Source organism: Labrus mixtus, chromosome 20 (genome assembly GCF_963584025.1).
Source record: "Labrus mixtus chromosome 20, fLabMix1.1, whole genome shotgun sequence".
NCBI classification, from domain to species: domain Eukaryota; kingdom Metazoa; phylum Chordata; class Actinopteri; order Labriformes; family Labridae; genus Labrus; species Labrus mixtus.
Window position 1 is genome coordinate 20,110,198 of NC_083631.1, and position 17,439 is coordinate 20,127,636.

Here is a 17,439-nt window from a genome sequence, read left to right on the forward strand (position 1 = left end):
TGAAAAAAACACACTGAGAGAGCACATTTCTTTTAAGGCTGAGACAAGCAAACCTTTTAAAAGAAATCGATTTTCACCTTTCATTAAAAAGGGACACTCTGGCTTTTGCAAGACTCTCACTGGGGATAGAAGTATTTCCTGTCCCTTGCACATGCTGTTATCCCTCGTCATTCCCTTACCTGTCGACAGTGTGAATGATTACAGACCCGTTGCACTCGCCCCCATTCTGATGAAATGCTTTGAGACTACTGCTACTAAGGCACATCGGAGCTGGCCTCCATCCTACCTTTGACCCGCACCAGTTTGCATACAGGTCAAAGGTCCTCGGAGACCGCCATCAGAATAGCTCTCCGCGCAGCATTCAATCACCTGGAACACAGAGGGAGCTACGTATGGCTTCTCTTTATAGATTATAGCTCTGTGTTCAATACAATCATCCCTGACATTCTGACCAGAAAACTCTTACCTGGGACTCCACACACACACACACACACACACACACACATACACATGCACCTGGATCAAGGACCAGGTCGACCCCAAGCTCCAGCCCAGCCTCTACTCCCTCTACAGTCGTGACTGTAACAGATCCACGCCACATTCACAACATATGCAGAGGACACCACTGTGGTCGTCTCATTTCAGGACGAGGTGAATGTGCCTCCAGAGGTGACATTAAGAGGCTGTCGTCGTGGGTGCTCAGGAAACAACCTGATGAAGAACTTATCACAGACTTCAGGAAGTGTAGAGCAGAGCCCCTCCCCATCTTAATAAATGGAGAATGTGTGGGAGAGAGAGTTCACAGCTTTAAATTCCTCAGACAATCTATCCTGGCTCAGCAACACGACGGCGCCTGTGGTCAGAAAGCCACAGCAACCTCTGCACTTCCTGAAAGGTCTCAGGTGAAATAATCCTAATCAAAGGCTAGTGACCTTATACCGCTCCACAATAGAGATTGTGCTGACATACTGCCTCTCTCTGTGTGGTATGCTGGCTGAGCAAAAAAAAAGCACTTTAGAGGGTCATCAATACAACACAAAAATCATTGGCTGCTTTCTTCTCTTACTAACACCTGCTACCTCACAAGAGCAACAAGCACTGTTTAAGACAGCTCGCGGCGAGCACACCTCCAGTTCGACACTCCGCCCTCAGGGAGGCGCTATAGGTCAATAAAGTCAGAGACAGTCAGACTCTAAAACAGTTTTTTCCAGAAAGCACTTCACCCTCTTGATCAGCATTTAAAATGACAAAACCTGAGCCTGTGCAATAACTAATGTGGACTATGACTTTTGCACCTTAAATCTACATGGCTACTTATGTTTAACTCATCAAGATCTTAGACTCTGGCACTTTATTTATTTATAAGTTGCGTGTGATGGATTTTGCCTTTTACATGAATGTGTTTCTCTGTATGTGATAGTCCATACAAATGTTTTTAACACTGTTTGAAAGAGACTTTTAACTTCTATACACCCACCAGGAGTGGCACTCTTGTGCTATTAAACCAAAACTATATAGAATAGAATAGAAATACTTTATTGATCCCAAACTGGGAAATTGTGGCGTTACAGCAGCAGGTTATCCAAACACACAATATGAGTAAAAAACACAATGTTAGCAAATCTAAACACAATATAATATTAAATACAAAGTAAATAAGTACTAAAAATATCAAAACTAAGAATGTGAATATATACAACCAGGATTTAACTAAGCATTACTAGTCTTAAATAGGAAGATTAAATATGAAAGATTAAATGTAAATGTGCAAAAACAGAGTCGTAAATGGACAGTATTTACATAAGTTAAATATTTTACAAAAGTAATTCGTTTTTTTAGGCCTCCTTTAGAAAAATTACAATAATTCTGTGTACAAGTTTTTATCAATGGAGCTGCTTTTAACGAAGTTATATAAAATCATGACTGTATGCCGCCCTCGTGTGGTGGCATGCAGAACTGAAGCTTTACATTTGATGCTGTCTTGTAGCCTTCATGTAAATCCTTTGATATGTTGTTTTGACAGAGTTATCTGTGTTGATATTTGTGTAGAAGTCAGAGTTTGTAAAGCTCTCTATTAGTATGTTTAAGTGACAAAAGCTCTGTAAAAAACAAAAACATTTAATTAAATTCAATATTTTACATTTCATACTGTGCAATATTTATTTTATATTTCTGCAATCATTTTACATTTCATACTGTGCAATATTTATTTTATATTTCTGCAATAATTTTACATTTCATACTGTGCAATATTTATTTTATATTTCTGCAATATCTATTTATATTCTGTTATGCTACTACCTGTAAATAACTCCTGCCATACATTGCCCATCTTACCTGAATGAGAGTTCCTTTTTTTAATTTCTTCTTTTGTTGTTTTTAGCTCTGGATGCTTGTATGTGTGTGCACTTTAAGGTGAAGCCAAATAATTTCGTTGACAATTGTATAACGACAATAAAGACATTCTATTTCTAAATTCAACCATTGGTGCGCTGCAGGTTCAGTTTTACGACAGTGCCACTCGTTGTACGGCAAGAACCACTGTCCACTTTACGGCAGCGTCATACTTCCTTTCACACCGGCGCTCTGTAGGAGTTTTACACCGTGAGAGGACCAGTTGGACTAAAAGGTTCGATAGTGTGTCTCATCTTTCACGGTAAGACAACCTTAAACCATGTGCCGACTTAGGAAAAGATGTTCTTTTCAGTCGTGTTTGAAAAATAAATCTTAGCGTGTCCTGTTTACGTGAATGTAGCATTCCACCCAGTTAGCTTAGCATCTCCGACGCGGCCACCTGGCAAAATGGGTTAGCATTAGCGTTAGCATTTATTAGCTCACCGGGTCAGAGCTGAAAAGACTGAGCCCTCGGCCTTTACTGTTATCTGATGGAAAACTAAACGCTACCTCTTTGTAATCACAGGAGCGGGAAAGTTCATCCAAATACGTATTTATTTTAAAGGTTTAATCTATTTTCTTATGTTTACATGAGACGCTGTCGTGATAAAAAGGCAACATTGCTGTGCAGGATGTCAGCTGGTACCACCGAGCAGAGAAAATGCTAACAAAATTAAAAATGCATAAATATTACTAGTTATATTTTGTATTTAAAATGTATTGTTCTAGTGTCACCAGAGAGGCTTACAGATGAATTAGAGGCCGAAATACTCGTGAATAAAGATCATTAATGGGCTTTAATTTAATAAAGTAAAACATCATCCATTCAATCTTCTTCTATTAAAGACACAGACACAGATTCCTGCACCTCTTCCTAAAGAAATACAGTGTCACATGAACACAGTTCACTTTTGCATCCGTTAAATCTATTTATTTTATTTATCTATTTATTTTATTTATTTATGTATCTATTTATTTTATCTATCTATTCATTTATTTATTTATCTATTTAATTTATTTATTTATCTATTCATTTATTTATTTATCTATTTCATTTATTTATTTATTCATCTATTTATTTATCTATTTCATTAATTAATTTATCTATTTATTTATTTATTCATCTATTCATTTATTTATCTATTTTATTTATTTATTTATTTATCTATTTCATTTATTTATTTATCTATTTCATTTATTTATTCATCTGTTTATCTATTTATTTGTATTTATTTGTTAGGGACAGTGTGCATACAACATGAACAGTTGTAACAATTACAGCTGTAAAAATGCCAGATTATAGCAGTGCTAGTTTCCATCTGTTGTCCCTAGGCAGGTAACAGAGAAAGACAAATTACAAATAAAATACAAAGGCACAAGTGACTCAAGACGATAATAGAGGTTAAAGGTGGTCACAGACTTGGTTTTCTTTTATCCCTATGTTTCCCCTACCATTATACTGGGGGAAGATTTATTTTTGTGCCTTTATTGTAGAGATAGGATAGTGGATAGAGTCGGAAATCAGGGAAAGAAGTCATTTAAGGATACCTTTCCGATAGAAAAGGACATCTGTCATTAAAAGTAACACATGAACACCAAGATTCCTTCAAGCGTTTGTGTCGTCGTGTTGGCTTGTCCCCCCCCCCCCCCCCCCAACGCTGTAAACCTAGGGGAAACACTGTATCCACTGTTTGAGGTGTGTTTTGAAGGTTGCATATGTTTGTGAGTGGGAGAATATTCCAATATTTAGTTCCTTTGACTGACAGAACAGTTTGTCCGAATGTAGTGCGTCTGTATGGGACCTCACAGTCTCCTCGGGCTGTGGCCCCTGGCTCCTCTTCCTTCAAAGGAGGAGGAGCAAGTCCGTGCAAAGTTTTATATATAAAACATGCATTTTTTTTAAATGAACAAAATTATGAAAATTTAGTAAATTATGTTTATCTAAAACGGTGCAATGGTGAAACGAAAATGGCTTTTTGTCAAAGATTTTTATGGCCTTTTTAAAAAGAGATTGTATTGATATAAAAATGTGTATTGATTCTTATGTTACTCACTGCGAATGATAGACAGTAATGAGAGCCAGTGCTTTATTTATTTTTAGTACAGCTATAAACTGATCAGTTCATAAACAGAAGGGGAAGGTATAAAGTATTAAAGTAAAGTATTGCGATCTAACGCTATTTGATTTATTAATAAGGTCCTTTGTCGGTTCTACCACTCTAGTTTTTCTATAATTTAATGATTATCAGTTTAAATGAAAATATACATCACCAGGTTTTAGCTTGTGAAATAATAATGGTGATAAGAAGTAGAATTAGCAGGTTGCAGTTGGATCTACATTTGAAAAGTAGATTTCTTGTTGGATGTTTGTTGGTCGATGATGACTAGCCCACTGCGCAAGCTGATCAGTGCATATTTGTAGTGCATTGCTGGAGAAATCAGTGCTGCTTATTGGCTGAGACCCTGTGTGTGTGATGTTTATGTTCTTGTTGTCTGTTGTTACTTTTTATGTATTACTGAAGTCCCTCTCTCTCTGTCCTTCTATTTATGACTTCAGGTCATGGCTAAGTTCAACGCCCCTGTGATCCAGGACAACCCGTCCGGATGGGGTCCATGTGCGGTCCCAGAGAAGTTCAAAGACATGCCGTACCAGCCGTTCAGCAAAGGAGACCGCCTGGGAAAGGTCTGATATCTTTCATTATGTTTTCATGAAGTCACTGACTGAATGCCTTCAGCTTTTTTTAACCAAGTTTCTTTCATTTGATAAGAAAAATTAAAATCGTTTGAATACCAAGCACCTACACTTACAGTTTTCAGTTACTCGCGGTCACATTACACAACAGATATGATGATTGAAATATATAACGATAACAACACACTAATTCCATAGACGCATTCAAAAAAAGTAAATGAAAACACAATAACATAAAATTGTATATCAGATGTTACGTCTTTCACCACAAACGTTTAGAGCTGCTTAAAACAACCCAGGGCTGAACTCATTAACATGTAATTTTTTATTTTATTTTTAATCTGTGTTTTTTCTCTGACAGGTCGCTGACTGGACCGGAGCCACTTATCAGGACAAAAGATACACAAGTGAGTGAGACGGATGTCATATTTAAGCCTCCGATTAAAATATAGTGGCATGTATTTCATCTGAAATGTCTCAATCGGGGACACCTGAGGATGTGTTTTATAATCTTATGTAAATACTACACGGAAAGCCTATTTCAATACAGCGTGATTTAATTTAAATCTGAAGTTCACATCCTGTATTTTACCTGCAGATAAGTACTCATCTCAGTTCGGAGGAGGAAGTCAGTATGCTTACTTCCACGAGGAGGACGAGACGAGCTTCCAGCTGGTGGACACGGCCAAGACGCAGAAGACGGCCTACCAGAGGAACCGCATGAGGTTTGCTCAGGTGAGAATTTTATTTTTTAACGTGAGCCTTTAAGTTTCAGTTGATTGTAGTCGGATTGAACTCGTCCTTTAACACGACGCTGTGTGTTTAAAAACAGAGGAATCTGCGCCGGGACAAAGACCGCAGAAACATGACCCAGTTCAACATGCAGACGCTCCCCAAGAGCGCCAAGCAGAAAGAGAGGTGAGGCTTTCACAGCAAATATGCCTTAGTGTTTCTTCTGCTGGGCTCTAAACAAGAGAAGAACAAGGAGCCCGACAGGAGGTGGCGTCTGTACACTTTGTGTTTAAAGTCTGCGCATGTCGGAGACTTGCGCTTAACGTGTGGTTTTGTCTCCTCAGAGACCGAATGCGGCTGCAGAAGAAGTTTCAGAAGCAGTTTGGAGTGCGTCAGAAGTGGGACCAGAAATCTCAGGTAAAGTGGTCGGCTTCTTTTTTGTAACTTATAATGGAAAGATGAATTTCTTTGTCTTTCCCCGACCACCAAGGCATTCAAAAACATTAGACTGTGGGGAAATATAATAAGCATTTCCTCTTGTGTTACATTTATTGAAGAATATGACTGGCAGATCAATCTGTAATTTAAAAAAAACTTTTATAGAATATTCCTTGTATCTTAAAAGCTTCACAAATGAAGAAAAATAAAAGAAACAAATTATTTACACTCTACCATAGGGTTGATTTATCGAGTTGATTTATTCATTTTCAGGGCAGAAAGCCTTTAAAAGACCATTAAGAAGACCCGTCAAAGTGCCTTGTTGTTTGGTCAGACACATGAGTAGAGGTGGCAAGGGGTGAAAGATGATGATGACAATAACTCTGTGATGTTTAAGGCGCAGCTGAAGCCCAGAGACTCATCAGTGGAGGTTAGAAGCGACTGGGAGGTGAAGGAGGAGATGGACTTCCCCCGACTGATGAAGATGAGATACATGGAGGTGGCCGACCCCGATGACATGTAAGTGAACCCGTCGGCCGTGAAGTCATTAAACCCGTCTCCGAGAGGGATGCGATGATGATCGTGGGTGTGTTGTCCCTCCTGCAGAGAGTGCTGCGGCGCTCTGGAGTACTACGACAAGGCCTTCGACCGAGTCACCACCCGCAACGAGAAGCAGCTGAAGAGCATCAAGAGGATCTTCCACACCGTCACCACCACAGACGACCCCGTCATCCGCAAGGTTTGCTAACGAGCTGCGCCAGTTAACACAACGATTACATCAAAAGTGTGTCTCTTTTAAACGGCAGCTGTGTGATTGTCCTTTCACAGCTGGCTAAGACTCAGGGCAACGTGTTTGCCACTGACGCCATCCTGGCCACCCTGATGTGCTGCACGCGCTCAGTCAACTCCTGGGACATCATCGTGCAGAGAGTCGGAAACAAGCTGTTCTTCGACAAGAGGGACAACTCTGACTTTGGTGAGACTTTGAAAAGTTCACTGTAAGGACTTCAACTGTCAAGAGATTTGTCTCTGTCCAGTAGAAGTCAACGTTCTGACATTCTGTTCATCGACACCTGTAGATAGTTTGAGTTCTGGCTGTGAGAAGATATATTAAAGGTCACATATTGTCCTCCTCTTCAACCAGTTTAAATAAGTCTCAGAACTCCTCAAAACATGTCTGTGAAGTTTCTTGTTCTAAATCCACTCTGATCCTGTATTTGATCATGACTATAAACCCCTCTATTTCAGCCCTGCTCAGAACAGGCTGTTTCTGTATCTGTAGCTTTAAATGCAAATGAGCTGTGTCTGACCACGCCCCCTCTCTGGAAGGGCATGGGTGTACTCGGGCTTTCTCGCTCCATGTCCTATTGTTTACGGTGAGAAGGCAGACTCAGAGGGCAGAACAAACACCTAGCTGTGGGAGTGTCACCCACCTGGGGGAGGGGGTTACTGCCCTTTGTGATGTCACTAAGGGAAAATCTCCAAACAGCCTGTTTGAGCACACATTTTCTGAAAAGTGGAGCAGGCAAAAGATGGAGAGGATGGACTTTTCTGATCATTGGGAGCACTAGAGACACATATTAATGTTAGAAAAACATTGTAAAGTGTATTTTGAATAATAAGTGACCTTTAAATGACATCTGTAACACTGCTATATCACAGAGAATGATACAGCTCAGGAAAAAAAATCAAGAGACCAACTCCACTCTGCTTTTATAGTATAGGTTTAAGTGTTGAGTTTTGAAATGATACACATCATTACTCACAACTTGCAAGTACACTCACTTTTTTTTTTTTAGGTTTTTATTTGACAAGAACAACTTCAGGTAAAGACAAAACAAAGATGCAGTCTTTTTCTGACCACAAACAAACAGAATACTGTTTGATCCTACGAAGAGTTCAGACATCAGGGTTCAGTTAAATACAATTAAAAAGTGGTTAAAAATGTACGGATACCTCCAAAATGTTCCTTCAATCATTATCTCTACAATCAGTGATTGTTGAATCACAGTTAATTGAATTCCAACTCAGGTACACCTCGTTCTAGTTAATGATATACTGTTCTGATGAGCAGCCATTGTACAAAGCGGAGCTGCTTGAATCTCAGAGTGGCATAACGTGACCAAAGAGCCAAGTGAAAGGCTGCTGGTGCAGAGTATGCCAAGACGCATGAGGACAGCTGTGATCAAGAATCCGGGTTATCCACCATTGGAACAGATTTCTTCTAACATCTTCATGTTTGTCCTCCCGTTGTTTTGCTTGACACTGGACATCGGTTACACGTAAAACGTTTGTGTGACTTTATCTTGTCGCTTCAGATCTGCTCACCGTAAGCGAGACGGCCAACGAGCCACCGCAGGATGAGGGCAACTCCTTCAACTCTCCTCGCAACCTGGCAATGGAGGCAACTTACATCAACCACAACTTCAGCCAGCAGTGTTTACGAATGGTGAGTGGGAAAATATTTCTTTAATGCAAAATCCACTTTGCTGGCTGTTTCCATCTTTTTCCAGTCTTTTGGATGCAGATTTGAAACAGACTGCTGTCAACATGGTTGTCTGAAGATTTGAGTGCTCCCTTCAAGAGGAGAGATCAGTAATACTTCCTAGATTTGTTTTAAGGAGAACTTGTTCCCTTTTGTTTTTTCAGGGCGGAGACCGCCACAAGTTTCCCAACCCAAACCCCTTTGTGGAGGAGGACATGGACAAGAGTGAGGTGGCATCAGTGGCCTACAGGTGAGACGGTGAACGGAGCTGCTGGGTTTAAAAAACACCTCTTACAGAAAAAGAGTCCTGAAACTCTGAATACATTCTGGATTGAGTGACATCTGAAGTTTATCCAGATCGATGGTAAAAGCCTCTCCATGAGCTCAGTGGGTTAAACTGTCTCATAACCAGAGCGACGTCTGATCTTTGGTTATGAGATAGTTTAACCCTCTGAGCTCATTATAGAGCTTTGATAACGTTTATAAAGTCTTACATTAGCACTCTTTATTTTACTGGGTGTTATCACTGCTTCCTTTTTTTTTGTTTTTTTAGATATCGTCACTGGAAGCTCGGGGAGGACATCGATCTGATTGTCCGCTGTGAGCACGATGGCGTGATGACCGGCGCCAACGGAGAGGTTTCCTTCATCAACGTGAAGACTCTGAACGAGTGGGACTCCAGGGTGAGAGCGCAGGAGAAGCTGATTTGAAAGTGGTTCATCTTGTTGGTTTTTAATTATCTGCTTAACTGACCAAGGTCGGCAGCTGAATCTGAAATAAGACCAAACGTGTGTCTTCATCGTAAAGCTAAAATCAAGTTCTGGCAGTCCATACATAATATCTAGGACATTAAATCAGCATTACTCATTAAACCACACTAATCATTGTCATGTCAAACGACTAATCTGTCTTGTGTTTTTCCCCTGTCAGCACTGTAACGGGGTGGACTGGCGTCAGAAGCTGGACTCTCAGAGAGGAGCCGTGCTCGCCACCGAGCTGAAGAACAACAGCTACAAACTGGCCCGCTGGACTTGCTGTGCCATGCTTGCTGGATCAGAGTACCTGAAACTGGGGTGAGGAACGCAAACACACCGCACTAAACCTCTTCGCTCAGTCTCTGCAGAATTCAAATACAACCTGAAGTGAGCAGTGTTTTAAAAAAAAAAAAGTTAGGACTGAGTGTTGTAACTTCGATCGCTGTGTCCTTCAGGTACGTCTCCCGTTATCACGCGAAGGACTCGGCTCGTCATGTCATCCTGGGCACCCAGCAGTTCAAACCCAACGAGTTCGCCAGCCAGATCAACCTGAGCATGGAGAACGCCTGGGGGATCCTGCGCTGCGTCATCGACATCTGCCGCAAGCTGGACGAGGGGAAGTACCTGATCCTGAAGGACCCCAACAAGGCGAGTCGACGAGATCCTGCTCGGCGCCTGAGCTGGGAGGAGTCAGAAACCCTTGCTGTTGAAAGGCAGTGGAGAATCTTGACAGCTAATGTGATTGTTTTTTTGTTTTTTTTTCTCTCTAAACAGCAAGTGATCCGGGTGTACAGCCTGCCTGATGGAACCTTCAGCTCTGATGAAGAGGAGGAGGAAGAGGAAGACGAGGAGGACGAGGAGGAAGAAGGTGAGATTCACACGATACACTTTATTTTCCCCTTGAGAAAATTTGACTTGCACTCAAAGTGCTGCCAAACATTCAGCTGCTTCCGCTCGAATCAATGAATAAAAACAATAGAAAAACAAATACCAATGCAAGACAACACAACATGCGTGTAGTGCTCATGATCTGCAGAAACACAGCATGAGAGATAAGAGAACAAAGGTAAGAGAATAGAAAAAGGAACACGATGACACTATTGCACAACCCACACAGCCTCACAAACATTATACAGAATTCTGATTGACGTGGGAACAAAAGTGTTTTTATAACGGTTCAGTTTACGTCGGGGGTCTCTGTATTGTCTGCCAGAAGGGAGAAGCTCATACTCGGATGTGAGACGGGTCGGACAACGCTCTCTGTGGCAGTCTGAGATCCTGTTTGAGGAGACCGAAGATGCAGTCATTTTCTGACCACAAACAAACAGAATACTAATGTTTGATCCTGTGAAGAGTTCAGACATCAGGGTTTAGTTAAATAAAATTAAAAAGTGGTTAAAATTGTAGGGATACCTCCAAATGTTCCTTCAATCAGTGGTTGTTGAAAAGTTAATTGAATTCCAACACGGGTACACCTCGTTCTAGTTAATGACGTACTGTTCTGATGATCACCTGATGAGCAGCCATCGAACAAAGCGGAGCTGCTTGAATCACAGAGTGCAGTGTTTCCCCTAGGTTTAGAGCTCTGGGGGGGGGGGGGTCCTGCGAGTTGTTCCTGCAACTCCCGTTTCTGAGTGCACCTGAATGCATCTCTCATTGTCTGAGCACCCCTGAATGCCGCATGCTAACAAACGGCGCATCTCCTGAGTAACGGCAGAGAGAGAGACACGCCCAGAAAAGTCCGAAGTCATCTAAGCCGACTACTTTATTTTGCTGATGCTTCTTACAGACTTTTTATTATTGCGTGTGCGTCCGTCAGACACAACCACACACACCCACGCCTCCGCTAGTGAGAGTGTGTGTGTGTCTGTCTGTGTGTCTGTGTCTGTGTGCATCGGGGCGAAACTCCGCCGTGCACGACACTGAGAGCGACCATGTAGAGACAGAAATGACATGCCGTCGTGTAAATTAGATCTTTCTTCTATCTTTCTTAGATCTATGTTCAATCTGTAGACAGATAGATATACTTTTACTGCTTTGATCCCATAAATACAGTTATCAAACGCTTGTGGAAAAATATAAATAATGTGAGCAAGATGGTCCCTCAACTGGAAAGTAACTGCACATGTACGTGGGTTTTGTGTATAATGCTAATGGGGATCTAAAAAAAAAACAAGAAAACAAACGGCTCATCGCTGCATTCTCAGATACTAAATGAAACTCTTATCATGCAAAGAGGAAACTGTATATTAACCAGGTCCAGAAAGGCCGTCGCCTTCACTTGACCTGAGGTCATTTAAGTTGAACTGAGGCGACGCGGAAAACTATCCTGTGGATGAAAGAGTCACACTTTAACTTTGTTTCCACATCCTCGATACCGTGGTCTCTGGGCCAAAGACGAGAGAGATCATTGAGGTGTCCATCAGCGCTGGTGGTGCATTAGTGCACATGATATGGGTAGCCTGCACATCTGTGAAGACGTGCATGATGAAAGATATGCACAGGCTTTTGGAGAATTATATGCTGCCAAAAACCCGTTCTGGATGTATTACTGCAGCATGGCCAAAAGAGTTGTGGTGATAAAGTTTCCCCCAGAGCACGATGAAGCGATCAATACGACAAAGAAGACCCTGAACTGTTGGAACAGCTTCAATCCTACATTCACCTTTAAGGTGAACAGAAATCAGTCTCCTCATTTCTCAGTGATAAACATGACCCCGGCCCGAGTATCTTGACTTGTGCTGCTGGCATCAAATTTTATTTGGTTATTTCATTTCCAAAAACAGTTAAATTTCTCAGTGATAACATTCGATATGTTTTCTTTGAGCTGATAAGGTGTTTCAATGATTTTCAAATCATCACATTCTCATGTTTACTCGTATTTTACGCACAACCACAAACTTAAAAATGTCAGGGTGTTATGATAAATGATGGAGTGAAGATATTTACGCTGTGTTGGCATGTCTTCTCTCTGCTGATTTTGTAATGCCCTGCACCTACTTGATGTGTATGTGGGGCTTTTCTTTTATGGTCAATGATGTTGGCAGTGAAGTGATCTTAGAGATGATTTCCTTAATCTTTAAAGCATTTCTTTATGCGGTTATAATAAGTTAAACATTCCCGCTTCCTGTGATGTTTTAATCTCGTCTGAGAATAATCTTGTTTATTCTGTGTTAAAAAAAAAAGCAGGTTCTCTCAGGTCATCTGGAGAATTTGAACAGAGAACACTCCCTGAATCACGTCCTGTCAAGACCAAAATTAATGATTTCCTTTGGTTACAGAGAGAACGTGTTCCTATATTAACTCTGTTTTGTTTCTTTTTCCTTCCAGATGAAGAGAATTAAAGTGTGGAGCTCCAGTGACCAGCAGCCATCACCCTCCATAAAGAAAATCTGTTTCATTTCTGACCTTTAAATAAAGAGAACAGATTGGCCAACAGAGTTCATTCAATGTTTTCTGCTCATTTAGTTTATTTCAGAAGTCCTAACATTAACCTCAAACATTTTAATGATTCATTTAAAGATACAGTACTCACAGGTACGGTAACTATTTTGAATACAAATTAAAATCAGACACAGTAATGATGGTTGTGATTTATTCTCAGCAGTAAGAAGAAGTGTAAAGATCTCCAGGTCTGTGTCTGCTCTTCTTTATTCCCAGATAAACTTCAGAGACAGATCCCCGAGTCTCTCCTGAAGCAGGCGATCCACTCGGTCACTCTGAGCCGCTGTAAAGGTGTTCTTCCAGTCTCCTATCTTACCTGGATTTGAATAGAAATACAAATATGAATATATGTGGATGATATATTACAGTAATGTACAGTTAACATCTGGGCATGTCCAAAGACTATTAATAACCTTTCAAACATCAGATCATATTAACCCTGCATGCTAAATGACCTGACATTTATGACACACTGAAATGACAGAATATTTTCTGTAAACAAACAAAAATGATTATGATCATGTGCCACAAGTGCTCCGTCACCTTTCCGCATGAAGCCTCCTTTCTTCACCTTAGTTTCCGGCAGAAACTCGTAGTTTGCCTTGGAGTCTTTCTTCATCGTTTTGAATGCAGATTTCTCCACGACCTCATCAGTGGCTGCCTCGCTCAGGTTTTTACCCAGGAAAGTGCAGATCTTTTTCACAGCTGTCTTCAGGTCCTAAAAGAACAACAAGAACTCATTAGAGGAAAATCTTTTTTTTTTTATCAAGATTTATTTTCCAATCATTAAGCTCCTTTTAAATGTAAGGTACAAACATCTTACCAGGATCATATCCTCGTAGCGGAGGAACAGGATGTTGTATTGATCTCTCTTTGAGTGCCACTCTCTGATGTGGTCAAACCAGGATGATCCAAAAACTGAAACAATGGCATAAAATCGTATGTCATTTAAAAGTCACACATAGTGCAAAGTACACTTTACTGTGCTTTTCAAACACTAATGTGTCCCTAGTCTGTATTCAAGCCCCTCAATTATGAGAAGTCCATCCTCTGCCTGCCTTTTGCCTGCTCCACTTTTCAGACAATCTGCTATTTAGCTGATGTTTTCAATAAGGCGTTGTCTAATTTTTATTTCTTTGTTGTAACAATGAGTCTTGGCAATAAATCTTATACTGTTGGAAAGCCTGTTTGTTTCCCTTTTAAATGGTGCCACATTTGTAAGGAAAATGCATTTGTGAGATAAGCAGCAGAGCTCAGTATGTGGGTTGTGCCAATGATAAACTTGCCAAATCTTCTCTGCCAATGCCAAACAGCTCGCTGAGAAAACAAGGCTTGTCATCGTTGGAGGCAATCTCAATGCAGACAGATATCGAGATGAGATTATGCAACCAGTGGCAATCCCATATCTCCACAGTCTGGGACAAAACTGTATCCTCCGACATGACAACGCTCGCCCCCACAGAGCGGGGTTTATCAGAGACTACCTCCAGAATTTGGGAGTGGATGGAATGGACCTGACCTCAACCCATTGAACACTTGTGGGATCAGCTTGGACGTACTGCTCATGCCAGAGTGACCAACACATCTACTAGGGCTGGTTAAAAAAAATCGATTCATCAATGCATTGCGTTTATTATTTTCCCAATTCAATATCAATTCAGGGAAATCCTGAGATCGATTTTTTTTTTTCATTGTAATGACACCCCTCTCCACTAGGAGGCACTGTGGGTGCTGTGAAATCAGGCACAATTTTGCACTTTAGATCATACTGTACTTAGAATAATGCAATGATAAAATACATGTTTGAGTCAGTTTGTTTAAAACAAATACAAACATAATTATCTAACAAATATAAGAAGGTACTGTGAGTAGTTATCTGGGTATTTCTCACCTATGTGTAATATTGAATTGATATCGTAGCATATGATCGATATCGAATCGATATAGAATTGAATCGTGACCCAAAGAATCGAAATCGAATCGAATTGTGAGGTTGTGGACAATACCCAGCTCTAACAACTACATTGGCTGATTGGCGACAAATGCTGATTCAAGAATGGGATGCCATCCCACAGCAGTGTGACCAGCATGAGGAGGAGGTGCCAGGCTGTTGTGGCTGTGTATGGTTCTTCCGCACGGTACTGAGGCTCCTTTTTGTGAAATGCATAAATTGTTAAATTGCCAATATGTCTTGTTTTTTCAGACGTCAATCATCCAATCCACTAAACGACACCAAGCAAGAGTCATCAACAGAATACGCTGTTTGGCATTGGCAGAGAAGATTTGGCAAGTTTTTCATGGGTGAAACCTACATACTCAGCTCTGCTGCTCAACCCAAAAATGCATTTTCCTTACAAATGTGGCACCATTTAAAAGGGAAATAAACAGGCTTTCCAACGCTATCAGATTTATTGCCAAGAAGAGTTGTCACAACAAAGAAATAATCTACCAATCGCAAATGTTTATTTACATTCTATGGTCACAACATGGCAGTTACATACTCTCGAAGTTCTGTCATGGGAACTTTAAAATGATAACGAGTGAAGTTACAGCTGTATGTGACATGTCAGAGGGTCGCTGTTTCTTTTGCAAAAGGAGAAATGGGGTAGATCAGTGCAGAAGAGTTTCCTAATCTGTTACACAAAGTGTTTTATTTTAATTACAATATCAGTCTGAGAACACTGGAGCATCCTGGCTTCTGGGACGGAGCAGTTAGCGTGACTGTTGATGACCTGCTTATCTTAAAGGACTTTAATTTGATGTACTACTTTCTGTTCTTGATTTTACATCGTTAAAATGTATCCACACTAAACTCTATTATAGAATATTAACACCTCACCCTTGCCGTTCAAATAATCCTCTAAAAAATGTTCAAAGCTCTGCGAGGTGTCAAAGAATCCACTGGCAGCGCTCAAGTGAAAATAAGAGACGGCGATGTCCTTTGGATTCCGCATCACGTAGATAATCTGACAGTAAACAGAAAAAACCAATAAACCAAAAGGTCAAACCAACTCATGCATGTTTTCCTTTCAAGCCAATCTCGTCGTTATAGTTTCATTACTTCAGAAACAATTAACTCTCAAATCTGAACCTGAAATGATTTGTCAATTGATTCACAGATGAAATGCGACCCCCTTTTTTTTTTTTAATCAAATGGGGTTGTTTAAGCTTTGTTTTGCCAACAATGGTGATTACTCCAGATTTTTTAAATATCTGTTTTCCCCATTTTACAATAAAGTGACTAAATTGTCTTTGGAATTTGGTCGATTGGTTTTACTGGGAAAAAGTGATTAAGAAGATCTATTTCCATCCTCTGTTGGCACCCTATGGACAAAACTATTTACTGTTACACTGTCACACTATTTTCATTGAGGACTTTCCTTAAATATATACATTTTTATTTTCCTGGCAGTTCCTTACCTTCGCCTTCTTGTCCATCAGACCTGGAGGCAGGAGAGCCGGGGTGAGGTGGGAGGTGAAGAGACGTGGAGACGGTCGTAATGAGAAATCCTCTCCAAACGCAGAGTACTCAATCCAAGGCATCTGCATCATGTTGTTTTTATACTCATTCAGACCTCTGTCTAACTCACGGATGGAGATGAGGATCTGCTGAGTCCATATGGTGCCTGAAAGAAAATATGACACATCTTACCAGCTAAAACTGTTCCCAGTAAATGACTTAAAACTGTCAATACAAAGAATCGTTTTACTTACCTGACCTTGGATACGTAACCAGGAAGACATCACTATCTCGTATTTCAAATCTCTGCAGAGAATCGATGTACTCTGCAGTTGTGCATCCACTGACAAAGTTATAGTTTTTATGCCTTTGAAGTTTGTTGGAGATGTGCTCCATGTTTGCTCTGAATCGGACGCAGGATGAGAGACTGATGTTTTTAATGTGAGAACACAGTTGATCAGAGAGCAGCAGCTGGACTCTGGACTTTTTTTTAAGCAGCTAACTGCTATATACATACTGCAGGTTTGAAGTATAACACTAAAAGTTGATGTTTAATTCTCAAAACCCTCCCAGGTCTTGTAACCAAAATTGGGAACAGCAAAGATTCTCTGTTGGAAATATTTACCACAGTTTGCAGACATCTGACAGAGTTGCACTTCCTAATATTCACCACAGTTAAACAATAATTTAAATTAAAGTGCCCTCCTGTCCAGGTTTCTGTTATCCAATGCATGTTTAGATTGCTGGGCTTTTTTATTTAAGTTGTGCTGGAGACACCCGGTTGTCCTTTTTTCAGTCTTTTTGTTTTTCTTTAGATTAGTCCTTTTTTCTTAGGTGGTTTTAGGGGGGGAAAAGATCCATTCTTGCAAAAGACGGAGTGTAGCCAGTTGACTTTCTAAATCATCCATTGTTTCTCAAGAATCATCAGTACTTAAGTGTCGTCACTTGTTATAATGTAATGAGAGGCATCAGTGGGAGGAGCTGGCTGTCAGTGGGCTGTTGGCTAACAGTGTTAGTGAGCTGACTTGGCACTAAGTAT

The 17,439-nt window shown here is 40.5% G+C and overlaps 2 protein-coding genes across 3 annotated transcripts; one reads left to right on the forward strand and one right to left on the reverse strand.

Annotated features, from left to right (window-relative positions):
- The first annotated feature begins 2,514 nt into the window (after positions 1-2,514).
- Positions 2,515-12,941, forward strand: eif3d (eukaryotic translation initiation factor 3, subunit D). 2 transcript variants are annotated; one of them, XM_061065515.1, is made up of 16 exons: positions 2,515-2,656; positions 4,952-5,077; positions 5,448-5,493; positions 5,685-5,821; positions 5,919-6,004; positions 6,163-6,235; positions 6,654-6,775; positions 6,863-6,995; positions 7,085-7,232; positions 8,575-8,705; positions 8,906-8,991; positions 9,295-9,424; positions 9,672-9,814; positions 9,952-10,144; positions 10,271-10,364; positions 12,827-12,941. In XM_061065515.1, exons 2-16 carry the CDS (start codon positions 4,955-4,957, stop codon positions 12,838-12,840), a joined length of 1,659 nt encoding a protein of 552 aa, XP_060921498.1. In that variant the 5' UTR covers positions 2,515-2,656; positions 4,952-4,954; the 3' UTR covers positions 12,841-12,941. The 2 variants fall into 2 exon arrangements, with proteins under 2 accessions (XP_060921498.1, XP_060921499.1); XM_061065516.1 differs by having other exon boundaries at positions 6,660-6,775.
- A 114-nt stretch (positions 12,942-13,055) lies between these two features.
- sult3st1 (sulfotransferase family 3, cytosolic sulfotransferase 1) lies at positions 13,056-16,903 on the reverse strand. Its single transcript, XM_061065517.1, has 6 exons — positions 16,655-16,903; positions 16,361-16,566; positions 15,780-15,906; positions 13,764-13,858; positions 13,484-13,658; positions 13,056-13,256 (listed from the first exon to the last, which is right to left on the reverse strand). Exons 1-6 carry the CDS (start codon positions 16,794-16,796, stop codon positions 13,147-13,149), a joined length of 855 nt encoding a protein of 284 aa, XP_060921500.1. The 5' UTR covers positions 16,797-16,903; the 3' UTR covers positions 13,056-13,146.
- Between the last annotated feature and the right edge of the window lie 536 nt (positions 16,904-17,439).